We start from the raw sequence: 27,028 nt of genomic DNA on the forward strand, positions 1-27,028 counted from the left end.
CATCCCCCACCTCCCAATAGCTCCTCACGCTTGTGGCCAGTGCAGGGCAGGGATGCAGCAGTGTGGCCTGGTCTGGTTTTTGCTGGAGTTCATGCTAACTTGTTAGGTCTCTCATTACTAAAAAGACACCTTCAAACAAGAATTACCTCAGCTCTTTGCTCTCCTTTTCTCCCTCAGTGTGTAGATACATCTCTCGTCCCTCTCCTTTCACTCTTCTTACTTTTTATTTTATTACTCTGGGCTCACATGGTTTGTGAGAGACATAAATCCAACAGGAAATAGTCTAGGCTTAAAGGAAAATATATTGGGGCTCACGCAGCACAAAGATGTGGGAAGGACAGGGGTGAGTGCATCATCCCGTGCCTGCCCCTCAGCCAGTCGCCTATGACCATGGAGGGCTGGAGTATGAGAGGAATATTTCTCAAAAGGGGAAGAGTGACATCCAGTGCCCACTCCCAGTTCCAGAGCTCCAAGACTTGGCTTTGCTCTCCTGGGTTTTCATTTTCCTTTATCCATTGTTCTGTCCACTGACACACACACCCCACCTTAGTGACAGGGACTGTCTTCTGACTTTTGTCCTCATCTTTAGCAGCTCCTCCACCGTCTCCATCCTCAGAGGCCAGAGATTCCTGGGCTCCATACTTTGTGGTCCCCAGAGCCTGCTCCTGAGCACCAGGTCCACATGGCCTGCTTCCTGCTGAATGACTGCACTGAGGTCATTCAGACACCTCTCCCATGCTCCATGTACCCAGGGCTTCACCAGCCTTGCATGTTCCACCTCAGTCTCTTAGAGCCTACCATCCTTTTCTCCAGCCTCCAAGCATTCTGTGCCCCCAACTCCTGCCATGCTCCAGCCCACAGATCCACTGCCAAGTTCTTGTCTTGGTTCTTCTCCATTCCATTCCTTATGCTGGAGCACCCCACCACTGCCATTTCCTGTTTCCTCACCTCCAGCTCACCCTCATCCTCTGACCAAGCCCACCTGACCAGATTCTAGTGCTAGAACCTGCTCCATGCTGCTGAGTATGCATTCAACTCAAAACCTTGGCCTTCACACTGACTTTAAGCAACTTGCAAACTGGAATGATTGCATATCCTCAGGGCCAGGCACTGGGAAGCGCTTGTTGTGAACAAATGACTCTCTAGCACTGCTGAGCAGGATTAAAGATGAATCTGAAACCGGGACATCAAACGTGCCTGAAAAGCTAAGTATGTTGCCAGAGGCCCTGGCAGGAGCAGCAGCCTCCAACTGAGAAGCTTAGTTGTTCTGGTATGGGTTTTTCAGGAAAAATCCAACCACCAGAGAAAATAAAGCTTACCCCATTCCTCTTTTTTTTTTTTTCCCTCCAAAGAAGATATTTAATTGGCCAATAAGTAAATGAAAAGATTCACATCATTACCATTTGGGAAGAGGAAATTAAAAATATGAAATACAATTCACACCCACAAGCCTACTCATAGAAACAGGAAAAAAAAAGTTTTAGAATTTGAGAAGTGGGAATGCTTGTTCTTTGATGGTGGTTATTTAAAACAGTTCAGCAAATGTGGATTACAGTTTGGAGGCCCCTCAGGAAGTTAAATATAGAATTACTATATAACCCAGCAATCCCACTGCTATGTATTTGCCCTATCAAGAACTGAACAGATACTTGCACACCGTTGCCTATAGCAGCATCACTCACAATTGTCAAAAGATGGAAACAACCAAAAGGTCCATCAGATGAATGGATAAACAAAAATATGCAGTAAATATGTGCAATGTAATATTCAACCATAAAAAAGAGTGAAGTTCTGACATAGGCTACTGCATGCATGAACTTAAGACATCGTGTTGTGTAAAATAAGCAAGATAAAGGACAAATATTCTGAAATCTTACTGACATGAAATATGTAATTTTATGATCATTACAGTTTTCACAGCTAGAGGCTGTGAGGAATAAACAAACTCTTCTTTTAAGAAGTCTTCTTGGAGACAGATGAATGCACACACACCACACATGCACATATTTTATTTTTCAAAGCTTCATAAAATTTATATTTAATTCTTATCAATATATATTTCAAATGCAGTGGCTTCAACTCATTCTTTTTATTACTTTGATTACTACTCCATGATTCATTCAGAATAAAGATAGTGCTGAAAGATAAACCTTTTCTAATGATCATGGTGGGAGAGTTCATCCATCTGGGTTTACAATAAAGAGTAATTATTTAGTCTTGCAATTCTCTCTTCACAGGAAAATAATCTTTTAATATGATAGGTTTATTATTTACAAAGGTTTTCTGCTTGATGCAGAGACATGAAAATCTCAATTTATACCTCCACATTGTTTCAGTAATTATTCTGCAGCTGGTGTTTCATTATCTATACACACACAAGCACACACATTTATTAAGACTTGGAATTTAGAGAGTCACCCTATAGTTATTTGAATATTACTCTCTGCTATTTTGATGGAGAACATACTTCAAAAAACTGAAAGCTTTCCCCCTAAGATCAAGAACAAGGCCACTGTCACCACTGTTATTCAACATTGTGTTGGAAGTTCTAGCCAGAGCAATTAGACAAAAAAAAAAAAAGAAATACAAGGCATCAGAATTGGAAAGGAAGAGGTAAAACTCTCCTGTTTGCAGATGATATGATACTATATGTCAAATAACCTGAAAAATCCACAGCAAAACTACCAGAGCTAATAAATGAGTACAGCAAAGTGGCAGGTTACAAGATCAACCCTCAATAATCTGTAATGTTTCTATACACAAGTAATGAGCAATCTGAGGGGAAAATCAAGAAAATTTCCATTTATAATTGTAACCAAAAGAATAAAATATTTAGGAATAAATTTAACTAAGGATACAAAAGACGTCTACAAAGGAAAGTATAAGAAATTGCTGAAAGAAATCATACAAGACCTAAATAAATGGAAGGGCATACCTTGTTCATGGATTGGAAAACTATAGTTAAGATGTCAATTCTACCTAAATTGATTTATAGATTCAATGCAATACCAATTAAAATCCCAAAAACTTACTTTTCAGAAATAGAAAAACCAATAACCAAATTTATCTGGAAAAGCAGGGTGCCCCGAATAGCTAAGAATATCCTGAGAAAGAAAAATGAAGTCAGAGGTCTCACGCTACCTGACTTTCAGGCATATTACGAAGCTACAGTGGTCAGAACAGCATGGTACTGGCATAAAGATAGATTTACCGACTAATGGAATCAAATAATGTTCAGATATAGACCTCTAATCCATGGACAATTGATCTTTGATAAGGCAGTCAAGCCAACTCACCTGGGACAGAACAGTCTCTTCAATAAATGGTGCCTAGAGAACTGGATATCCACATGCAAAAGAATGAAAGAGGATCTATATCTCACACCCTACACAAAAATTAACTCAAAATGGATCAAAGACCTAAAGATTAGATCTAAGACCATAAAACTTTTAGAAGAAAATGTAGGGAAATATAAGACTTGTAATAGGAGGCAGTTTTTCTAGATCTAACACCCAAAGCACGAACATTGAAGAAAGAAATAGATAAATGGGAACTCCTCAATTAAACACTTATGCATCAAAGAACTTTGTCAAGAAAGTAAAAAAGACAGTTTACACAATGGGAGACAATAGTTGGAAACGGCATTATCAGATAAGGGTCTAGTATCCAGAATATGTAAAGAGATTGTTCAACTCAACAACAAAAAGACAAACAACCCAATTACAAACTGGGCAAAAGACATGAATAGTCACTTCTCAGAAGAGGAAATACAAATGGCTAAAATGCACATGAAAATATGCTCAACTTCCCTGACTATTAGGGAAATATAAATCAAAATCACAATGAGATTTCATCTCACACCCACCAGAATGGTCATTATCAATAAAACAGAAAACGACAAATGCTGGAGAGGATGTGGAGAAAGAGGCACACTTATCCACTGTTGGTGGGAATGTAAAATGGCACAACTGCTGTGGAAGGCAGTTTGGCAGTTCCTCAAGAGGCTAAGTATAGAATTGCCAAATGATCCGGCAATACCATTGCTAGCTATCTATTCAAAGGACAAGAGGGCAAGGACACAAACGGACATATGCACATCAGTGTTTATAGCAGCATTATTTAGGATTGCCAAGAGATAGAAACAGCCCAAATGCCCATCAACAAAACGAGTGGCTAAACAAGCTGTGGTATATACATACAATGGGATATTATGCAGCTATGAAACAGAATAAAGTCGTGAAGCATGTAACAATGTGGATGGACCTTGAGGACATTATGCTGAGTGAGATTAGCCACAAACAAAAGGACAAATACTGTATGGTTTCACTGATATGAACTAACATAATAAATGAACTTGCAGAATTTCAGTTAAGAAAGGTCATTAGGAGATAGAAATAGGGTAGATGTTGGGTAATTGGAGCTGAAGGGATACAGATTGTGCAACAGGACTGATTGTAAAAATTCAAAAATGGATAGCACAATACTACCTGACTGTAGCACAATAATAATGTTAGTACACTGAATGAAGCCGAATGCAAGAAGGATAGAGGGAGGAGGGCCGGGGGCACATATGAAACCAGAAGGAAAGACAGACGATGAAGACTGAGATGGTATAATCTAGGAATGCCTAGAGTGTACAATGATAGTGATTAAATGTAGAAATTTTAAAAATGATTTTGCATGAGGAAGAACAAAGGAATGTCAATACTGCAGGGTGTTGAAAATAGATGGTCATTCATATTCTAAAACTTCAACTTCTGTGTGAGACTAAAGCAAAAAAATTAAAAAAGATGAGTTTTCTATGTAACCTAAAATTAAAACCATATCTAATCAAAGATAAATGATCAAAATGTAACTATAGCAACATGACTCCCTATTATTTTTTTCTTTCAGAAGTTTTAGTATCAAACAAGAGATGACTTTGCTTAACCCTATAGAACATTTCAAGACGTGAGTTACAAAAGAATACCACATTATTCACACTTTTAATTGGTTTCCCTTTTTTACACATGTTGGCAAGAGAAAGAAAAACTACCTTATGGCTAAAAAGTAAAATAATTGAATTCTATGGAAACCTTTAAAATGAAAGGTGAGACTTATGTTAAGAGAATGGATTAACATATTTAGTAAACCTATTTTTTTGATGTTTAACACTAGTTCATCAAAGTTATTTTTTTCCCTTTTGATGACATATACAGACCGGAAAAAATAAAATTTTATGTCTTTTTTTTTTAATTTCTGCCTAGAAGTTGATGTTAACTACTGTTAAAGTAGTTTTGAGTTCCATCCATTCCAATTTTAAGCATTTGATTTATATTAAAAAGGGAGTGTTCATAGAAAAAAATTAACTTTGAACAGTATACAGGACCGGTGGAGATAGGCTATTTCACAGCAACAGACAGTCCAAACAGTATCTGCCATATGACTAGTATCTTTAGACTCCCTTCATTGTCCTTGCAGAAGCGGGCTTTGTGTCTTGAGTTAGTTCACTCCTCTTGCCCTTAGGAATCTAAGTCTCCTCATTGAGTCCATGTCCATAATCTTAGTCATCAGCACCACTTTGGGTTGGGGTGCTGTAGCTGCTGTCGTCCCAACGCTAACATCATCGCTAACAGTGCCATATCCATCATCAGTCTATACTCCAATGGGTCTCTTGTGCAGGGGGTTTTACCCGGTCGAAGGGACTCCTCTTGCTCTGGGAGTGGGCAGCCCTCGGCCCAGACTCACTGGCCCTCGGGTGCTGGGCAGTACTCCCGGGGGAGTTGCTGTCCCTCAGGGCACCCCAATTCCACCTGTGGCTCCTCCCCTTCCCCTGGCTATTGCTGTGGTCCATACACCTCTCACACGCTAAAGGGTTTCCCTCAAACCACTGAGGCATCTGCATTCTCTGAACCACCATTCAAATATGTTAATTCCTGGAGCTGTGCTTGCCTGATTTCATCATTATAGTCAGGAATGAGGAACTTTTTTATTTCTTCCAAGGCATAACCCATCCGCGCACATGCTTCTGCGGGAGGGGCAAAGATCTCAATGTGGCTGTAGAGCTCATCATCCAGATGGAAGTACTTTGCTTCTCTACTTTTCTTCAACTCTTCTTCCTTTGCCTTGTCTCGCATGGAACCTTTTCCGAGGATGGACAGACATTTTTGTCAAGGTTTCTTCCTGTAAATCCTTCAGAGAATTGCCTTGTAGACCCAAAAGTTTCCCCACAAAGTTGAACTTAGGGAACTGCTTTATAGGAATGAACACGTTCTGTCCCGGCTTCGTGTTCTTGTTAATCACCACATCAGTGTAGTTTTCTTTGTCTTTGCTTTCTCCTTTTTGAAGCTTTTCTATTTCCTGGTTCAACAGCCGCAGAGCGTGTGTGAAGGAGGGTCCAGGGAGTCCTTCTCCGCCATCGGCTCAGGCAGGTACCTCTCCACGCTCGTCGGTCGCCAGCCCGGGATGCCAACTCGGGGCGGCCGGCGGCGGCCCCGCGACCCCACTCCTCCCGCGCCCCCGGGTCCCGCGGCAAGACAAGCCGGGCAGGCGGCCGGGTGGTGGTGGCACAGGGAAGTGCACAGGCCGCGCGCCCCGATCCCCGGTGGCCGCCGAGTGTCCGATCCGATCCGGGTGCCTCCGTACGCGCCACCCACCCCCAAGCCTCCATTTCCTCTTTTTAAAATAAGCCCCAAGGTCTTTGACTAAAACATCTTATAAGTCCAAATGAGAATCTAAGCTAGTTTATTGACCTCAGAGGGTCATTTCCACTAAACCAAAACGCAAATGTTTTCCTAAAAATCATCTGGTTAACCAATATATAGAGGATCAAAGTCTGTGTTTAACAAAACACAAACACAAGTATTTCATCCGTTTCCGGTCAACAAGTTAAGCTAATATTCACATATGCCCATCCGTCCCAGGCAGCTGGAAGTACAGTTGCTCACGACTGACTATGCCTATTATGCGGGCACCAACCCCACCCCCCACCAGCTCACACACCCATTTCCTACTTTGGATTTGACGCATCTGCTCTACCACGCTGCCAAGTCTGACCCTGGGCGTCACATTTGCTGTTTAACCCACACGTGGAGATTGGCTATTAACCCGGCAAACAGCCTCTGACCCTGAGGCTGCCCGCTCCGGGTGGAGAGCTGCTGACGCAGACTGGGAGGCCAGAGCCTGGGTCATGCATCCCAGGCCAGCTGTTCCCGCATCCACCTCTAGTACCGCGATGATCACAGAATGGCCAAGAGTTGGGGCCTGGAGGGGCAGAATTATCCCTACTCTCTCCTGAGAGCCCCACAGAGGCTGCATGCCCTCTCAGCTAGACTGCCTGGAGCAAAGAGGCCACTCAGGGACAGGTACTGGCCCACTCAAACCCAGTCCACACAGAGTGACCCAGCCCTGGTGCCTGGGTTTGTGAGAGAACTGTTTCATCCAGCCCATTTTACAGGGGGACAAACAAGACTCCTTGCCCTAAGCCTCTTAACAGGCTGCCAGACTATCCTTCTCAGGCCTTCGCATTTCCACCAGGAAGAGTCCTGAGCTAGGTAGGAGCCAGGGAGCCCCAGACATGGCCCCTTTTGGGGCCAGTGAGGGCTGTGAAGGCTCTTCTATGAGGAAGATGAGGCTACAGGGCAAGGCCAGGCTGCAGCAGGAGTTTGGGCCCTGGGAAGGGAAAAGGGGCAGAATCTACCTGGTGACCCCAAGGCTGGCAGCCACCAGCTCTGTGCTCATGGAGTGGAGGCTGTGGGGTGGTGAGCTGTTCCCCCTCCCCTCTTTCAAGACGTCACAGGAGTCACTGAGAGCAGGGGGTGGAGCCGCCGGACCAATAAATCCCAGTGCTGTCCAAATAGGGTTGCGCTGCTGCCCGGAGCGCCCTGTCCACACTCAGCTCCACTCTGGTGAGTGAGGCGGATGTCCTCCCCCAAGGGTTGAGGGCTCCTGGATCGAGCTTCATCCTGGATGCATGGTGCATGGCCCCTCTCCGCTCTCCCAGGTCCTCCAGCCCTCAGCCATGCCCAGAAAAGCCCTTCTCTCCTCTCTCCCCCACAACTCCTGTCCCTTAACTGCTGCTCCCTGCCACCGTGGTGCATCCATTGCACACCCCCAACTGTCAGGTGAGGGAAGGCAGGACACAGAGAAAAGAGGTGAGGGCCTGCTCCCCAGCCCCCCAACACCCCCTGCAGAACTCCCCTGGCCATTGGCCTGAAGCCTGTTCCCCTCCCCAACCCTCCTATTTCTGGAACTCCCTGAAGGAAGGAGGGTGGGCCTGGCAGAGCTGGCAAGGCTCTATGCTCTGGGAGTCTGAGATGAAGTGGCATCTGCCCAGCTTGCAGAGCCCTCTGGGGGAAGGCAAGTCCCCCGGAGCATTTTCCTTCCCAGCCTAGGCAGGGAGTCCAGAGCACTGGACACTTGTAGGCCTAGGTTGAAGAGCAGTGGCAGAAAAGGGAATGGCATTAGGAGACGTTAAAGTCAGCCCTGAGGTGCCTCTGTTCACGGGGACCCTGGAGGAAGAGAAAGGGGGTATGTGTGGGAGTGTCATTCTCCTTGAGTGCTATCCCCTGTCCACGGGAGCAGCCCTGCCATGGCCAGCCACAGTCTAGGCCTACTGCTACTGCTGCTGCTGCTGCTGCTGCTGCTGACCACCCACCCTGCACCCTCAAAGGCGCAACACTGGTCCCATGGCTGGTACCCTGGAGGAAAGCGAAACTCTATCTCACCCATGGGCCTCCAGCATGCCCTTCAGCTCCCAGGTGGGTGCGGGGTGCTCCAGCTCCACCTACCCCGAGCCTGGGATTGGGGATGGGCCGGCTGTAGCCCAGGCTTCCTCCTGAGGAAAGGTCCTGGGCACAGCAGCAGGCAGCCCAGGCCAGACTGCCCATAGCCTCTCCAGTGATGCCCTGGCTCCCGCCGAGAACAGTGTACCTTGGGAGGGCAGGGCCATGGCAAAGTGGTCCCTCCGCGGGAAGCAGAGCCTGATGCAGACACTACTGGTGAGTGAGGTGAGAGGCCCCAGCATTTAAGCCCAGCCACTGGTCATCAGTGGTCACCATGGCTAAGGGTTGGGGGCTATGGGAGGGGAAATGAGCTGTCACTGGGATGCACCCTGCTACAACATCCCACCCCTCCAGCTCTGTTTCTCTGTACCCCTGTTGAATCCAGAGCAGGGTGTCCTCTACTATTCAAATTTCCCAGGAGAATTCTAGGCAATTCACGATAAGATACTTATGATAAAGTAAAAGATGGCAGAAGTGAAGTTCTCTAGGATTCTTGACAGTCAAGGGAAGCCATGTGTCACAAGGCAGCCAAAAGGGACGAGGGGTGCCACCTCTCACACACAGGCAGCAGGACCAAGGACCAGGTCACTGACATGCGGCTCAGTGACTGGAGAGCAGCCGCAGCCACAGCAAGTGCAGGCATATGATTTATTACTATCTTACAAAATGAACATATTTCACAGTTTACCAGAGGTGCATAGTAAATAGACAATGAAAAAATACCTATAAGGCAAAGCCTCATCGCCTAACCCAGTGTGAGCTCGGGTTCTCGCATATTAGAATTGCTTAGGGCTGGCAATGCCATAGCCCCAGGGAGCTGAAGAACCCCACACTGGGTCGGTCAGGGACCACTTGGGGGCGGGATGGGGGGCATACTCTAGGGCAGCCAGATCATATCGTAAGCATCATTAAGGGCAGGGTTCAGGGTGGACCCTCTAGGAGACCGAGACGCGTTCGCAGGACCTAGAAGCAGGCAGACCGGCCGTGGCCGCGTCCTGCTCTCAGAAGTCCGTTCCGGAGGGGAGGGGCGGGGACCTGGCAGACCGAAGCTCGGCGGTACTGTACGGAGAGCGGTTGGTGGGATGACTGCTCCTTTCGCTCCGCAGACCGGACCCGGAGGGCCGCGTCCCATCCCGCCCGCCCTCCAATAAAAGTGTCAGGTACCCGAAGCTGTTGCCTCGAGTTCTCTTCTTCGTTCCCCAACCCCGCCTGGGACTCTTCTACGCGTGGGGGCTGGAAGGATGCGGGCCGGGTCCCGGCAGGAGGGGCGGTGGGGCGGCAGAGTCCCTGCGGCAGAGTCCGGGTGGCGGGGGGCCGGCTACAGAGGTCCTCAAGGTCGCAGCGCCACGCCTGCAGCCCCAGCAGGCTGAACCGGGTGAAGATCGGACTAGGGCACACCCGCGTAGCCCTCAGGTGAGCAGGGAAGGCGGAGCCCCGGGACTACATGTACCATGTTGCCCCGCGACCTCTTCCGGGTCACGGGTGACGCCACGGCTGCGCATCCGGCGTGGGGCGCCGAACGAGCCATGCTGCGCGCGCTGGGTTACCTGGGCACCCGGCAGGGGTGCCGGCCCCGGGCCCTCCTTCTGCTCCCCGCGCGCGGCCGGAAGACCCGCCATGACCCCCCAGCCAAGTCCAAGGTCGGGCGTGTGAAGACCCTGCCTACGGTGGATCCTGCGGAGTTCTTCGTGGTAGCTGAGCGTTACCGGGAATACCGCCAGACGGTGCGCGCCCTTAGGTATGTGAGGGAAGGGAGAGGTGGCCGTCCGCGCCCGCAGGTGGGTATGTGTTGAGGTGGGGGTGGCGAGGAGGGTGCCGACTTGAAGCGCGTCTTTGTCCAGGCTGGAGTTCGTGGCCGAGGTGCGGAAGAAGGTGCACGACGCCCGGGCCGGGATCCTGGCAGAGCGCAAAGCTCTGGAGGATGCTGCTGAGCACCGGGAGCTGATGGCCTGGAACCAGGCGGAGAACCAGCGGCTACACGAGCTGCGGTGAGTGGAGTGGGAGGCGGGCCCGGGCTGCTGGACCGACCTGGAAGAGACCCCAGCCACATTCAGTCCCGGCCTCTTACTCCTCCCAGGATAACGAGGCTTCTGCAGGAGGCGCGGGAGGAGGAGCAGCGGAAAATCGAGAAGAAAGCCTGCCAAGCCCGTGAGGCGCAGGCCTGGCTGCAGCACAAAGAGCAAGAAGTGCTGCAGTTGCAGGTAGGCAGAGGGTCCAGCGGGGGAGGTTGGAACTCAGCTTGCTAAGGAGACAGACCCGTAGGGCGGCAGTAGAAATTCGGGGCCCCCAGAGTGAAGGGGGACATTAACTGTCTAGAGAGCAGCCTTAAGTTTTGAGAGTTGTCTAGTGAGGATTTAGGGAAGGAGTGCAGGGAGAGTACCTGTCAAGAGTAAAGAACTGAAAGTGTTCAGGTGCCTACCAGTTGGTAAGTTGATGTCTTTGGGAGGGACCCCCACGTTCCAAAAGTTCATATTTTGTCTTGCAGGTGTTGAAGTTATTGATGAGTTAAATATTCCTAGGATTGGAAAGTGTGAGACTTAAAAGCAGGGAGGCCAGTTAGGAGTAATCCAGAGAGAATGGGTGAAACTTGAATTAAAGTCATAGAAGTAGAAAGACAAATTTGAGAGATATTACAACATTGAGGAACTGAATCTACCCAGCAGGGCATGAGATTGTCACAGCTGGTACTTGGAGTTGTAGGGAATGTTGTCCAAGAAAGAAGAATGTGGCAAAGCTGCCTGTTGATATGCCACTGGGATCAGTGCAGCCCTCAAGGAGGACCTGGACTCTACATGGTCCTCCTGGACGGAAAACTGGAGCCGCCTCCTCTGTCTAAAGCCTGGCAGGCATTAGGGGCTCCCACTCAGCTGGCCTTCTCTCTCCCAATAGGAGGAGGTGAAAAACTTCATCACCCGAGAGAACCTGGATGCACGGATAGAAGAAGCATTGGACTCGCCAAAGAGCTACAACTGGGCACTTTCCAGAGAGGGATTGGTGGTCAAGCCACAGCACAGGGACTCCTAGGGGCCCAGTAAGGACAGTGCCTTCCTGAGTCCCAGGGACGATGTGTATCTGGGGGTAGGAGGGTTGGACCTGCCCTAGAATAATTCATTGGTGCTTCTTATGAGGAAGACTCAGCCTGTTCCAGCATAGCTCATGCTTATGGCTTCTGCACCCACCAGTTGGTTGGAAATTCCCAAACACAGTGCCCTGATTTGCCCTTCTGTACAATTCTCAGCAGAGCACAGCCCTGGAGTGGTTTACATCTCACAGAGAAGTGGAATGCACAACCATTCCCTAAGGCAGCCAAACTATATCCTAAGTATCATCAACAGCAGGATTCAGTGAACTACAGCTAACTTCTTCATGCGCTGAGCTGGGATCAGCTCTGGACACTGTTGAAGCCCACCCCTTGCTCCTCATAACCCTTCAGATATAGTGAAAATGAAATAAAGCAGGTTTCCGCTCTTGAACTTGGCTTGTAAATAAAATTTTATCGGAACACAGCCACATCCATTCTTTGATTACTTTCACACAATGAAGAGATGTGTAGTTGCAACAGAGATCTTATAAGCATAAAATATTAAATGGCCTTTGATCTTTAGGGCACCAGCTGGGAGCAGGTTTCACCTGGCCCCTGGGCCACAAACTAACCTTTGGCCAAGGGTCTTCCCCTGCTTGATGCTGGGCTTTGGTGACCCAGAACACAAAAGGCAAAGAGGAACTGCCATCCCTTCCTATGGTCCTCTACCCATGGCCTCAGGGACCCTCATCTGCCCTGGCACTCTAGTTACCTTGGGGCACCCACCAGACTGATGACAGGGGAGGCCTGGTTGACCAAGGCTTTGCAACACCCAGTGTTGTTTGTCAAACCTGTGGGTACTGGAAATATTTTGATTGAGGTTCTGAAGACTGAACAAGTGAACTTACAGACCCTCGCCAATTCAGACAGGCTCTCAGGCAACATCTGCAATGAAGTGAAGAGACATGTTCCTCTGAACCAGAGCTGCTACTCTGGAATGTGCTGAGACACCACCAGAGGAAGGAGAAAGAATCTTGGTTTCTTTCTATGACTCCCACATTGAAGAGAGGGCCTGGGAACCCCCAAGAAGTGAAAAGAAACTTTCAGGGAATGTGGGAAACTCCTGGTGTTCAGATGAGGAAACAGGTACAGAGATACAAATGGGCCCATGGGTGCCCTCATGCCTTATGCCCATCCTACACAAAGCCAGTGGCCTCCCTCCTCAGGCTGGCAATAGGTTTTTTTCTACCCCCTGGCACTGCACTGGGTCTGGTCAGCATAGCGGAGTCCCAAGCATTATTATTTCTGTGTTCCGCATTACTTCTGGGGCAAAAGCTGATGGAGCAGAGTTGTCAACTTCATCCTTAGCCTTGGGCTTTGTCATGGTGAAAAGGTGGACCATCTGATGCCCCTGCAGTGGAAGCTTGTGGCGTGCTTTTATGTGGGTCCCACACATGGCAGGAAGCTCAGCTGTGTGTAAGGTACTCTTTCCCAAACCTGTCACAGTTTTCCAGTTGGATTTTTTCCAAGTGCTTGACTGCTTATGGCTTCTCCACCTACCAGTTGGTTGGAAATTCCCAAACACAGTGCCCTGATCCAGACAGGATCCAGACAGCCTATGTGCTCTTCAGACAATTTGATGCCTTCTTGGAGTTCTGCCTTAAGGCTGATTTCCCTTCACTGCTGTCCTTTAGTGTCCTGGAAGGGACAATGCCCAAGTTAGGCAAGGCTACTGTAACCATGTGTCAGTGTTTTTATTCTCAGCCCACAGACATCTTGCTGATATAGGTGCCTTCAGGGGCTGGCCCAAGCCCAGTCCCATCTGATTGGTCCTCGTGCTGCTGGGTGCATAGGCAGGCTGTCAGGTCACACCCAGTTCCTGTTGGAGAACTGGGTATTTTCCCATGAGAGAATGCCTAATCTAGGACAGAAGGCTGTATAATTAACCTGATGGGCATGGCCTTGCCCAAGACACCAGGCTGTCTGGCTCTTGCCTCAAGTTTCAGGTAGGATTTGGGTCTGCTGCAGACAAGGTGGGCTCTGCAGAGTTACAAAGGCCAGAACTTCCAGAATCAAACTTGTTGCAGCCTGGACAACCTGAAGAAGCTTCTCACTCTAGCTCTACCTTGAGGGTGTTAGATTCAGAGGCTGCCCAGTAAAAGCATTGGAGCAAGACACCCAATGTAAATGCTTTTACCAGGCTGAGAGGAGGCTCACCATGTTTATGCACCATGGGGTAGAGAGTGTGCATCAGAGTAATAAGGCAATTTGTGTTTCACTTGGGGTAGGGGAGATATGCTGACCCATGGGAACTTTGCTGAGTGGGTAATTTTCCCAAGGATGTATCCCCCCAATCAAGCAAGGATACTTTACCAAGATTCCCAGGATTCTTACCCTTTCCAGTTCTCCAGGATAAGCCACTGACATTAATGAGGTAGACCACCAAGATGTCCTGGGTGGGATGGTAAGGTGGTTGACACCCTGAAGTGGTGTAAAACTAAAGAGCCATTCATCTCTTAGGCTGGGTGGTGAGGGTGTACTGCTGTGAACTGAAGGCAAACTGCTGATAATGGTCCAAGTAGGTAGGAAAAGAGAAAAATGAACTGCCCTGTTTAATGGGTGCTGTGTACCTTGTTAATCTGCTCTGCCAAGGAGACCACATTAGACCCAATTATGCCCAAAGCCCAAAGGTTTCCAGTATACCCCTAGTTTTCTGCATGGAACACAGTCACAGGTAGCTAATGTTCTCTGAAAGCTTCAGGAAAGTTCTCCCTGTACTTGTCCTGTGGATATTTTCCTGGCTCTTTAAGTACACCATTGAAACATGTTTCAGTTTGCTAAAGCTGCCAGAAGACAACACACCAGAGATGGATTGTCTTCTTTTTTTTTATTGAATTTATTTTGTATTATCAAACCAAAACAACATACAAACATGAACATTCTTAACATACAGACATTCCGTGTATGGTGTACAATCAATAGCTCACAATATCATGACGTAGTATATTCATCACCATGATCATTTTTTAGAACATTTACATCACTCCAGAAAAAGAAATAAAAAGAAAAACTCACACATTCTGTATCCCTTACCCTTCCCTCTCATTGACCACTAGTATTTCCATGTACTCAATAGATTTTAACCTTTGTTCCCCCTATTTTTCTATACCCCTTACCAGTCCCTTTCATTGTTCACTAGTATTTCAATCTACTCATTTTATTTTAACATTTGTTCCCCCTATTATTTATTTTTAATCCATACTTTTTACTCATCTGTCAATATCATAGATAAAAGGAGCATCAGACACAAGGTTTTCACAATCCCATAGTCACATTGCGAAAGCTGTATCATTATACATTCATCTTCAAGAAACATGGCTACTGGAACACAGCTCTCCAGTTTCAGGCACTTCCCTCTAGCCTCTCTAATACTCCTTAAACTAAAAAGGGGATATCTATAAAATGCTTAAGAATAACCTTCAGTATAATCTCTAAACTCTCTTTGAAATCTCTTAGCCACTGACACTTTATTTTGTCTCATTTTGCTCTTCCCCTTTTCAGTCGAGAAGGTTTTCTCAATCCTTTAATGCTGAAACCCAGCTCATTCTAGGATTTCTGTCCCACCTTGCCAGGGAGGTTTACACCCCTGGGAGTCATGTCCCAAGTAGAGGGGAGGGCAATGAGTTTGCTTGCCCTGTTGGCTGAGAGAGAGAGAGGCCACATCTGAGCAACAAAAGAGATTCTCTGGGGGTGACTCTTAGGCCTAATTTTAAGCAAGCTTAGCCTATCCTTTGCGGGGATAAGTTTCATATGAACAAACTCCAAGATTGAGGGCTCAGTCTATTGATTTGATTGTCCCCACTACTTGAGAGAATATCGGAATTCTCTGGACGGGGAAGTTAAATTTTCCCCCTTTCTCACTATTCCCCCAAGGGGACTTTGCAATACTTTTTATTCACTGTTCAAATCATTCTGGGATTTATCAGGGCATCACTCTGGACAAACCTACAAATCCTATGCCCTGTTCAAGGTCCATGTACTTATGGTGTTCAGTTAAACTGTCCATATAAGGTATATTAGGAAATGCACTAGTCAAAATATAAATTTTGTACCAAATAAACATTTTTTGCTTTAGTCTCACATGTAAAGTTTTAAAATATGAATTACCGTCTATTTTCAACACCCTGCAATATTGACATTCCTTTGTTCTTCCTCATGCAAAAACATTTTTTAATTTCTACATTTAGTCACTATCATTGTACACTCTAGACACTCCTAGATTATACCATCTCAGTCTTTATCATCTATCTTTCCTTCTGGTTTCATTTGTGCCCCCAGCCCTCCTCCCTGTAGCATTCTCACATTCAGCTTCATACAGGGTGTTAACATTATTGTGCTACAGTTATTAGGTAGTATTCTGCTATCCAGTTTTGAATTTTTACAATCAGTCCTGTTGCACAATCTGTATCCCTTCAGCTCCAATTACCCAAAATGTACACTATTACTATCTCTTGATGGCCTCTGTTCTTAACTGAAATTCTCGAAGTTCATTCATTAACATTACTTCAGATCAGTGAGACTGTACAGTATTTGTCCTTTCGTTTCTGGCTAATCTCACTCAGCATAATCTCTTTAAGGTCCATCCACATTGTTACGTGCTTCATGACTTTATTCTGTCTTACAGCTGTGTAATATTCCGTTGTGTGTGTATACTACAGCTTGTTTAGCCACTCGTTGATGGACATTTGGGCTGTTTCCATCTCTTCGCAATTGTAAATAATGCTGCTATAAGCATTGATGTGCAAATGTCCATTTGTGTTCTTGCCCTCATGTCCTCTGAGTAGATAGCAATGGTATTGCCAGATCATATGGCAAGTCTATAATTAGCTTCCTGAGGAACCACCACACTGCCTTCCACATCAATTGTGCTATTTTTTACATTCCCACCAACAGTGGATAAATGTGCCTGTTTCTCCACATCCTCTCCAGCATTTGTCATTTTCTGCTTTATTGATAATGGCCATTCTGGTGGGTGTGAAATGATATCTCATTGTGGTTTTAATTTGCATTACCCTAATAGCCAGGAAGTTGAGTATCTTTTCATGTGCCTTTTAGCCACTTCTGAGAGGTGTCTGTTCATGTCTTTTGCCCATTTTGTAATTGGGTTGTTTGTCTTTTTGTTGTTGAGCTGAACAATCTCTTTATATATTCTGGGTACTAGACCCTTATCTGACATGCCGTTTCCAAATATTGTGTAGGCTGTCTTTTTCCATCCCATTGTGTAGGCTGTCTTTTTACTTTCTTGATAAAGTTCTTTGATGAACAAAAGTGTTTAATTTTGAGGAATTCCCATTTATATATATATATCTTTCTTCAGTGCTCATGCATTGGGTGTAAGATCTAGGAAATCACCTCCTATTATAAGATTTATAAGATATTTCCCTACATTTTCTTCTAACAGTTTTATGGTCTTAGATCTAATGTTTAGGTCTCTGATCCATTTTGAGTTAATTTCTGTATAGGGTGTAAGATATGGATCCTCTTTCATTCTTTTGCAAGTGGATATCCAGTTCTCCAGGCACCATTTATTGAAGAAACTATTCTGTCCCAGATGAGTTGGTTTGACTGCCTTATCAAAGATCAATTGTCCATAGATGAGAGGATCTATATCTGTTCTAGTTTACTAGCTGCTGGAATGCAATACACCAGAAACGGAATGACTTTTAAAAAGGGGAATTTAATGAGTTGCTAGTTTACAGTTCTAAGCCCGAGAAAATGTTCCAATTAAAACAAGTCTATATCAATGTCCAACCAAAGGCATCCAGGGAAAGATACCTTGGTTCAAAAAGACCGATGAAGATCAGGGTTTCTCTCTTGGCTGGAAGGGCACAGAGCAAGGAAGGCATCATCTGCTAGCTTTTTCTCCTGGCTTCCTGTTTCATGAAACTCCCCAGAAGGCATTTTCCCTTTTCATCTCCAAAGGTTGCTGGCTCAGGGGCTCTCTGATTCTCATGGCTATGTTGCTCTGCTCTGCTCTCTCTGAATCTCTCATTCTCCAAAATGTTTCCTCTTTTATAGGACTTCAGAAACTAATCAAGACCCACACAAATGGGTTGAGATACACCTTTACCTAATCCAGTTTTACAACCACTCTCGATTTCATCACTTCTCCAAGGAGATGATCTAATTACAGTTTCAAACATACAATGCTGAATAGGGATTAGAAGAAACGGCTGCCTTTACAAAATGGGATTAGGATTAAAGCATGGCTTTTCTAGGGGACATACATCCTTTCAGACCAGCACAATATCTGAACACTATTCAATTCCATTGGTCAGTATATCTGTCTTTATGCCAGTGCTATGCTGTTTTGACCACTGTAGCCTCATAATATGCCTTAAAGTCAGGTAGTGTGAGGCCTCCGACTTCATTTTTCTTTCTTAGGATATTTTTAGCTATTAGGAGTTGTTCTAGTTTGCTAGCCGCTGGAATGCAATATACCAGAAACGGAATGGCTTTTAAAGAGGGGAATTCAATAAGTTGCTAGTTTACAGTTCTAAGGCCAAGAAAATGTCCCAATTATAAGTGTATAGAAATATCCAATCAAAGGCATCCAGTGACAGTACCTTGGTTCAAGAAGGCCGATGAAGTTTAGGGTTTCTCTCTCAAGTGAGAAGGCACATGATGAACATAGAGTTTCTCTCTCATCTGGAAAGGCACATGGTGAACATGGTCAGGGTTACTTTCTCATCTGGGAAGGGCACATGGCGAACACGGCATCATCTGCTACCTTCTTCTCCTGGCTTCCTATTTCATGAAGCTCCACAGGAGACATTTTCCTTCTTCATCTGCAAGCATCGCTGGCTGGTGGACTCTGCTTCTTGTGGCCGCTCTGCTCTGCTCTCTCTGAATCTCTCATTCTCCAAAATGTTTCCTCTTATAGGACCCCAGAAACTTATCAAGACCCACCCAAATGCATCGAAACATGTCATCACCTAATCCAGCTTAACAACCACTCTTGATTGAATCAAGATATGATTAAATCATGTCTCCTGGGAGATGATCCGATTACAGTTTCAAACATATTGTATTGAATAAGGATTATTCTGCCTTTATGAAATGGGATTTAGATTTAAAAATGGCTTTTCTAGGGGACATACATCTTTCAAACCAGCACAGGAGCACCATGCCCTTCCAGATTAATTGGGTTATTAATTTTTCTATTTCTGTACAGTAAGTTTTTGGGATTTTAATTGGTATTGCATTGAATCTATAAATCAATTTAGGTAGAATTGACATATTAACTATATTTAATTTTCCAATCCAGGAACACGGTATGCCCTTCCATTTATTTAGGTCTTGTGTGATTTCTTTTAGCAATTTCTTGTGATTTTCTTTGTATAGGTCTTTTGTATCCTTAATTGAATTTATTCCTAAATATTTTATTCTTTTTGTTGCAATTATAAAAGGATTTCTTTTCTTGATTTTCCCCTCAGATTGCTCATTACTAGCGTATAGGAACAGTACAGATTTTTGAATGTTGACCTTGTAACCTGCCACTTTGCTGTATTCATTTATTAGCTCTAGTAGTTTTGCTGTGGATTTTTCGATATACAGTATCATATCATCTGCAAACAGTGAGAGTTTTACTTCTTCCTTTCCAATTTTGATGCCTTGTATTTCTTTTTTCTTGTCTAATTGCTCTGGCTAGAACTTCCAACACAATGTTGAATAACAACAGTGACAGTGGACATCCTTGTCATTTTCCTGATCTTAGGAAGAAGGGTTTCAGTTTTTCCCCATTGAGGATTATGTTACCTGTGCGTTTTTCATATATTCCCTTCCTCATGTTGAGGAAGTTCCCTTCTATTCCTATCCTTTGAAGTGTTTTCAACAGGAAAGGATGTTGGATTTTGTCAAATGCCTTTTTTGCATCAATCAAGATGATCATGTGGTTTTTCTGCTTTGATTTGCTGATACGATGTATTACATTAATTGATATTCTTATGTTGAACCATCCTTACATACCTGGGATGAATCCTACTTGGTCATGGTGTATAATTCTTTCAATGTGCTGCTGGATTTGATTTGCAAGAATTTTGTTGAAGAGTTTTGAATCTATATTCATTATAGAGATTGGTCTGTAATACTATTTTCTTGTAGTATCTTTGTCTGGCTTTGGTATGAGAGTGATGTTGGCTTTATAGAATGAGTTACGTAGCCTTCCCTCCTCTTTGATTTTTTTGAAGCGTTTGAGCAGGATTGGTACTAATTCTTTCTGGAATGTTTGGTAGAAATCACATATGAAGCCATCTGATCCTGGACTTTTATTTTTGGGGATCTTCTAAATAACTAATTCAATTTCTTTACTTGTGATTGGTTTGTTAAGGTCATCTATTTCTTCTTGAGTCAATGTTGGTTGTTCATGCCTTTCTAGGAAATTGTCCATTTCATCTACATTGTTGTATTTGTTAGCAAAAAGTTGTTCATAGTATCCTCCTTTATTTTTGTGGGGTCAGTGGTTATCTCTCCTCTTCCATTTCTGATTTTTATTTATTTGCATCCTCTCTCTTCTTCATTTTGTCAAACTTGCTAAGGGTCCATCAATTTTACTGATTTTCTTGCAGAACCAACTTCTGGTTTTGTTGATTTTCTTGATTGTTTTCATGTTCGCAATTTCATTTATTTCTGCTCTAATCTTTCGTTATTTCTTTCCTTTTGCTTGCTTTGGGTTAGTTTGCTGTTCTTTTCCTAGTTCTTCCAAGTGAACAGTTAATTCCTCAGGTTTTGCTCTTCTTTTTTGATATAGGCATTTAGGGCAATAAATTTCCCTCTTTGCATTGCCTTTGCTGCATCCCATACTTTTGATATGTTATGTTTTCATTTTCATTTACCTCAAGATATTTACTGATTTCTCTTGTAATTTCTTCCTTGACCCACTGGTTGTTTAAGAGTGTGTTGTTGAGCCTCCATCTATTTGCAAATTTTCTAGCCCTCTGCCTATTATTGATTTCCAACTTCATTCCTTTATGATCTGAGAAAGTGTTTTGTATGATTTCAATCTTTTTAAATTTATTGTGACCCGGCATATGGTCTAACCTTGAGAATGAGCCATGAGCACTTGGGAAAAAGGTGTACCCTGCTGCCCTGAGGTGTAATGTTCTATAAATGTCTATTAAGTCTAGCTCATTTATTGTATTATTCAAATTCTGTTAAGTTATTGATCCTCTGTCTAAATGTTCTATTCATTGATGAGAGTAGGGAATTGAAGTCTCCAACTATTATGGTAGATGTGTCTATTTCTCTTTTCAGTGTTTTCAGTTTTGCCTCATGTATTTTGGAGCACTCTGGCTTAGTACATAAATATTTATGATTGTTATGGCTTCTTGTTGAATTGTTCCTTACATTAGTAAATAGTGTCCTTCCTTGTCTCTTTTAATCATTTCACATTTAAAGTCTAATTTGTTGGATATTAGTGTAGCTACTCCTGCTCTTTTCTGATTGTTATTTGCATGAAATAACGTTGCTCAAGCTTTCACTTTCAACCTGTGTTTATCCTTGCATCTAAAATGCGTCTCCTGTAGACAGCATATAGATGGGCCTTGTTTTATAATACATTCTGCCAGTCTGTGTCTTTTGTCTTTTGATTGGGGAGTTTAATCCATTAACATTTACTGTTATTACTGTAAGCACAGTACTCTCTTTTACCATTTTGGTTTTTGGATTTTAACGTATATCTCATTTTTCTTCTTTTTACCTTTCTTGATAGTCTTCATTTCTACACTCTTCTCCACACCTCTCTCTGCTGTCTTTTCCTATCTGTCTCTAGAGCTCCCATCAGTATTCTTGCAGAGATGGTTTCTTGGTCACAGATTCTCTCAGTGATTTTTTTTGCCTGAATGTTTTAATTTCCCCTTGTATTAGTTAGGGTTCTCTAGAGAAACAGAATCAAAAGGAAACACTCACAAATATAAAATTTATAAAAGTGTCTCATGTAACCATGGGAATGCAGAGTCCAAAATCCACAGGGCAGGCAGTGAAGCCGACGATTCCGATGGAGGGTCTGAATGAACTCCACAGGAGAGGTTCACCAGCTGAAGCAGGAAGAAAGCCTGTCTCTTCTGAATCCTCCTTAAAAGTCTTCTAGTGATTAGATTAAGCATCACTCATTGCAGAAGACACTCCCCTTGGCTGATTACAAATGGAATCAGCTGTGGATGCAGCTGACATGATCATGATTTAATTCTATGAAGTGTCCACATCGCAACTGACAGGCCAGCATTTACCCAACCAGACAAACAGGTACCACCACTTGGCCAAGTTGACACATGAACCTGACCATGACAGTCCACCCATTGTCACCTTGGCAGCTATACATATCACCTTAAACCATACCTAATTTTTAAATAAAAAACAATAAAATACACATATTTTTCTTTCACCTAACAATGCTCAACTGTCCTAAATATAACTGGAAACACATTAAATCTCTACAGAATAGGTTGCAAGTCCTTGGGTAATATTCATTCTTAAACTTGATATCTTACAACTTAAATAGTATAACATGAACAAAACAGCATTACAGTCCTTGTTTCTATAATGATCACGTGGTCATAGTTCATATTTATCACTACCTTCTTCCACTACCCATTCCATGTTCCCTTTACCCTCAGCAAGCACTTCATCTGACCATGGTTCTTTGCCTGGTGGCGTGACCCAAACCTACATTCCTGAAGTTTCTGAGCCATTGGTAGTCCTTCCTGGATTGGGTTGTTGCATTTTTCCATTTATTTTAATCACAGGGCATGGTAATACTAAAAGACACCATAGGAGAGCTCCTATATTCCAAGAAAACTCTTCTTTACCTCCATTGTGTAGTTGCAGTCCTATTTCCCCCTGATAGTCAGGATCAGTCACCCCAGACAATAATATAATCCCTTTCTTGGCTTGTTGATCCAGGGGCATGAGTGGCCCAAAGTGACCAGGTGGCAGTCTTAGATTCCAGTTCAATGGAATCATTGTTGTTTCTCTTGGTGGAAGCACTCCACCTTTTGGAACTAAAACCTGTAGACCAGCAGAGCTCAGGGTGCAGGGACTGGAAGCAAAAATTTTCCTAGTGGATCACTAGGGGTAATAGTGAGTGGTGCCACTCCCATTTCCAACCCTTGGTTCCTGGACCCATGGATCCTGGCAATGGGAGAAACAGCACCATACAGAGGAACACTGATTCAGAGCATATACAGCTTCCTGGAGAACATTATCCCAGCCCTTCAAGGTATTGCCACCTAGTTGGCACCGTAATTGAGTTTTTAAAAGTCCATTCCACTGTTCTATCAATCCAGCTGCTTCATGGGGAACATAGTAAGACCAGAGAATTCCATGAGCATGTGCCCATTCCTGCACTTCATTGCTTGGAAGTGTGTTCCATGATCAGAAGCAATGCTGTGTGGAATACCATGACGATGGATAAAGCATTCTGTAAGTCCACAGATGGTAGTTTTGGCAGAGGTATTGCATGCAGGGAAAGCAAACCCATATCCAGAGTATGTGTCTATCCCAGTTAGAACAAATCACTGCCCCTTTCATGAAGGGAGTAGTCCAATGTAATCAACCTGCCAAAATGTAGCTGGCTGGTCACCTCTGGAAATGGTGCCATATCAGGGGCTGACTGTGGGTCTCTGTTGCTGGCAGATTGGGCTCTTGGCAGTGGCTGTAGCCAAGTCAGCCTTGGTGAGTGGAAGTCCATGTTGCTGAGCCCATGCATAACCTCCATCCCTACCACCATGACCACTTTGTTCATGAGCCCATTGGGCAATGACAGGAGTTGTTGGGGAAAGAGGCTGGCTGGTATCCACAGAATGGGTCATCTTATCCACTTGATTATTAAAACCTTCCTCTGCTGAAGTCACCCTCTGGTGTGCATTCACATGGGACACAAATATCTTTATGTTTTTAGCCCACTCAGAAAGGTCTATCCACATACTTCTTCCCCAGACCTCTTTGTCATCAATTTTCCAATTATGGTCTTTCCAAGTCCCTGACCATCCAGCCAAACCAGTAGCAACAGCCCATGAATCAGTATACAAACACACCTCTGGCCAGTTTTCCTTCCAAGAAAAATGAACAGCCAGGTGCACTGCTCAAAGTTCTGCCCACTGGGAGGATTTCCCCTCATCATCGTCCTTCAAGGACACCCCAGAAAGGGGTTATAGTGCTGCAGCTGTCCAGCTTCAGGTGGTACCTGCATATCATGCTGAACTATCTGTAAACCAGGCCCGGGTTTTCTCTTCCTCAGTCCATTCACTTAAGGAACTCCCCAAGAGGCCATAGCTCTGGTCTGGGAAACAGAAGGTAATGTGGCAGAGTGGAAACCATGGGTATTTGGGCCACATCCTCACGTAACTTACTTGTGCCTTCATGACCTGTTCTGGACCTATCTCATATACACCACTTCATTTTACAATAGAGTGCTGCTGTGCACGCCCAACTTCATGGCTTGGTGGGTCAGATAACACCCAGCTCATGATGGATAACTCAGGTGTCATGGTAACTTGGTGGCCCATGGTTAAGCGTTCAGTCTCAACTAAGTAGCAGTAGCAGGCCAAAAGCTGTTTCTCAAAAGGACAGTAGTTATCTGCATCATATGGTAAGGCTTTGCTCCAAAATCCTAAGGGTCTGCATTGTGATTCTCCTATAGAGAGCCTTAGGCCTGCCAAAGGCTCCAAACTGTATCTCTATTTGCCACTGACACTTCCAGCACCATTGGATCTGCTGGATCATACAGCCCAAGTGGCAGAGCAGCTTGTAAAACAGCCTGGACCTGTCACAGAGCCTCCTCTTGTTCAAGTCCCCACTCAAAATTAGCAGTTTTTCTGGTCACTTGATAAATGGGCTGGAGTAGCACACCCAAATGAGGAATATGTTGTCACCAAAATCCCAAGAGACCAACTGGGCATTGGGCCTCTTTTTTGGTCGTAGGAGGGGCCAGATGCAGCAACTTATCCTCCACCTTAGAAGGGATTTCTCGACATGCCCCACACCACTGGACACCTAGAAATTTCACTGAGGTGGAAAGCCCCTGTATTTTTGTTGGATTTATCTCCCATCCTCTAACACACAAATGCCTTACCAGAAAGTCTAGAGTAGTTGCTGCTTCTTGCTCACGAGGTCCAATCAACATGATATCATCAATATAATGGGCCAGTGTGATGTCTTGTGGGAGGGAGAAATGATCAAGGTCCCTGCGAACAAGAGTATGACATAAGGCTGGAGAGTATCCCCTGAGGTAGGACAGTGAAAGTATATTGCTGACCTTGCCAACTGAAAGCAAACTATTTCTGGTGGTCCTTACTAACAGCTATTGAGAAAAACAACATTTACCAGATCAATAGCTGCATACCAGGTACCAGGGATATAATGATTTGCTCAAGGAATGATATCACATCCAGAAAAGCAGCTGCAATTGGAGTTACCACCTGGATAAGATTACAGTAATCCACTGTCATCCTCCAAGACCCATCTGTTTTCTGCACAGGCCAAATAGGAAAGTTGAATGGGGATGTGATGGGAATCACCACCCCTTCCTCCCTTCAAGTCCTTAAGAGTGGCAGTAATCTCTGCAATCCCTCCAGGAAACCAGTATTGCTTTTGATTTACTCTTTTGCTAGGTAGGGGCAGTTCTAATGGCTTCTGCTTGGCCTTTCCCACCATAATAGCCCTCACTGCACGAGTTAGAAAGCCAATGTGGGGATTCTGCCAGTTGCTCAGTATGTCTATTCCGATTATACGTTCTAGAACTGGAGAAATAACTACAGAATGGGTCCAGGAGCTCACTGGACCCACTGTGAGATGGACCTGAGCTAAAACTCCATTGATCACCTGGCCTCCATAAGCCTCCACTCTGGCTGGTAGACCAGAGTGACATTTTGGGTCCCCTGGAATTAATGTCACTTCTGAACCAGTGTCTAATAACCCCTGAAATATCTGAACATTTCCTTCTCCCCAGTGCACAGTTACCCTGGTAAAAGGCTATCGGTCTCCTTGGGGAAGACTTGGATGAAGATTAACAGTATAAATCTGTGGCAGTGTAACAGGGTTCTCCCCCAAAGGGACCTGGCCTCCCCTTCATTCAAGGGGCTCTGGGTCTGTAAACTGTCTCAAGTCTGGAAATTGATTAAGGGGTCATGACTCTGTGTTTTTGTAATTTAGGTTAGACTTCTGTTCACTTGACCTAGAACTCTTTTGTTTATACAGCTCAAACCAGAATTTAGTAGACTGCCCATCTATCGTACTTCTAGGTACCCCATGATTTACTAGCCAATGCCACAAATCTCTGCAAGTCATATTATTTTGACTCCTGCTTTGAGTTTGTTGTCTATTATAATAGCCACATCCACCCTGTCTTTGGTGATTAAGTGCTGCCACCTGGCTTCTGCCAACTTGGGATCCTGTCATCCCCATGTGTTTAAGGATTCCAGCTCAGTGACAGCGGTTCCTACAGTAATATCTGACCTACAGAGAAGTGCAACTACATTACTCTTCAGGGATGATGGCACTAGTCTCACAAATTTATTTCTCACTGTTCTGGTAAAAGGTGCATCCTCCGGACATTCCTGGGGTATAAGAGCAGGCTTTGCAGATAAATCCACTCTAACCTTCCAATCTCTCTAAGCCTTTGGATCCCCTCATCTACATTAAACCAGGGCAGTTCTGGCATTTCAACCTCAGGTAATGTCGGCCACCTTTTGATCCATGTTTCAACCAACCATCCAAACAAACTGTTAATACCTTTTCTAATCCCTCAAGCTGTAACATTGAATGCAGAATTTCTGCTTAGAGCACCCATATCAATAAATTCAGCCTGACCCAGCCTTATATTCCTCCCACCATTATCCCACACCCTTAAAATCCATTGCCACACATATTCCCCTGATTTCTGTCTATATAAATTGGAAAACTCACACAGTTGTTTTGGAGTATAATGCACATCCTCACATGTAATGCTTTGTACCTCACCTTTAGGGGCCTGTTGGGACTTTAGTTATAGATCTGGAAGAAATGAGAGGTGGTAGGGGTGGGTCATGAAAAGAATTAGAAATATCTTCCAAGCCATTTGCTTCAGGGCATTCATTTGCAGTTTTATCTGGTTAAACAGCATTAATCACTCTAGGGCTAATCCCTAGATTAGTTGGGTGGCCAACTCCTCAAGGCAGGCTGGAGATGGGGAAGCTATGTCCTCAGGGCA

The 27,028-nt window shown here is 44.6% G+C and overlaps 2 protein-coding genes and 1 pseudogene across 4 annotated transcripts; 2 read left to right on the forward strand and 1 right to left on the reverse strand.

Moving 5' to 3' along the window:
• Positions 1 to 5,386: 5,386 nt before the first annotated feature.
• On the reverse strand, positions 5,387 to 7,296 carry LOC143680340 (KH domain-containing, RNA-binding, signal transduction-associated protein 3 pseudogene; annotated as a pseudogene).
• Positions 7,297 to 8,446: 1,150 nt separating this feature from the next.
• On the forward strand, positions 8,447 to 9,716 carry LOC143683833 (progonadoliberin-2). The gene is made up of 2 exons (XM_077160231.1): positions 8,447 to 8,738; positions 8,821 to 9,716. Exons 1-2 carry the CDS (start codon positions 8,570 to 8,572, stop codon positions 9,006 to 9,008), a joined length of 357 nt encoding a protein of 118 aa, XP_077016346.1. The 5' UTR covers positions 8,447 to 8,569; the 3' UTR covers positions 9,009 to 9,716.
• Positions 9,717 to 10,252: 536 nt separating this feature from the next.
• On the forward strand, positions 10,253 to 12,268 carry MRPS26 (mitochondrial ribosomal protein S26). 3 transcript variants are annotated; one of them, XM_077160254.1, is made up of 5 exons: positions 10,253 to 10,500; positions 10,604 to 10,750; positions 10,840 to 10,963; positions 11,652 to 11,793; positions 12,001 to 12,268. In XM_077160254.1, exons 1-4 carry the CDS (start codon positions 10,289 to 10,291, stop codon positions 11,784 to 11,786), a joined length of 618 nt encoding a protein of 205 aa, XP_077016369.1. In that variant the 5' UTR covers positions 10,253 to 10,288; the 3' UTR covers positions 11,787 to 11,793; positions 12,001 to 12,268. The 3 variants fall into 3 exon arrangements, with proteins under 3 accessions (XP_077016369.1, XP_077016377.1, XP_077016362.1); XM_077160262.1 differs by having other exon boundaries at positions 12,004 to 12,268; XM_077160247.1 differs by having other exon boundaries at positions 11,652 to 12,268.
• The last annotated feature ends 14,760 nt before the right edge of the window (positions 12,269 to 27,028 follow it).

This window comes from Tamandua tetradactyla, chromosome 1 (assembly GCF_023851605.1).
Source record: "Tamandua tetradactyla isolate mTamTet1 chromosome 1, mTamTet1.pri, whole genome shotgun sequence".
Classification (NCBI taxonomy): Eukaryota; Metazoa; Chordata; class Mammalia; order Pilosa; family Myrmecophagidae; genus Tamandua; species Tamandua tetradactyla.

Bases quoted from the DNA above. Each gene is read 5' to 3' on its own strand.
- LOC143683833 (XM_077160231.1), top strand. From the start codon at position 8,570: ATGGCCAGCCACAGTCTAGGCCTACTGCTACTGCTGCTGCTGCTGCTG. The intron at 8,739-8,820 runs GTGGGTGCGGGG...CTTCCTCCTGAG, and splicing joins GCATGCCCTTCAGCTCCCAG to GAAAGGTCCTGGGCACAGCA.
- MRPS26 (XM_077160247.1), top strand. From the start codon at position 10,289: ATGCTGCGCGCGCTGGGTTACCTGGGCACCCGGCAGGGGTGCCGGCCC. The intron at 10,751-10,839 runs GTGAGTGGAGTG...TACTCCTCCCAG, and splicing joins CAGCGGCTACACGAGCTGCG to GATAACGAGGCTTCTGCAGG. The intron at 10,964-11,651 runs GTAGGCAGAGGG...CTCTCCCAATAG, and splicing joins AAGAAGTGCTGCAGTTGCAG to GAGGAGGTGAAAAACTTCAT.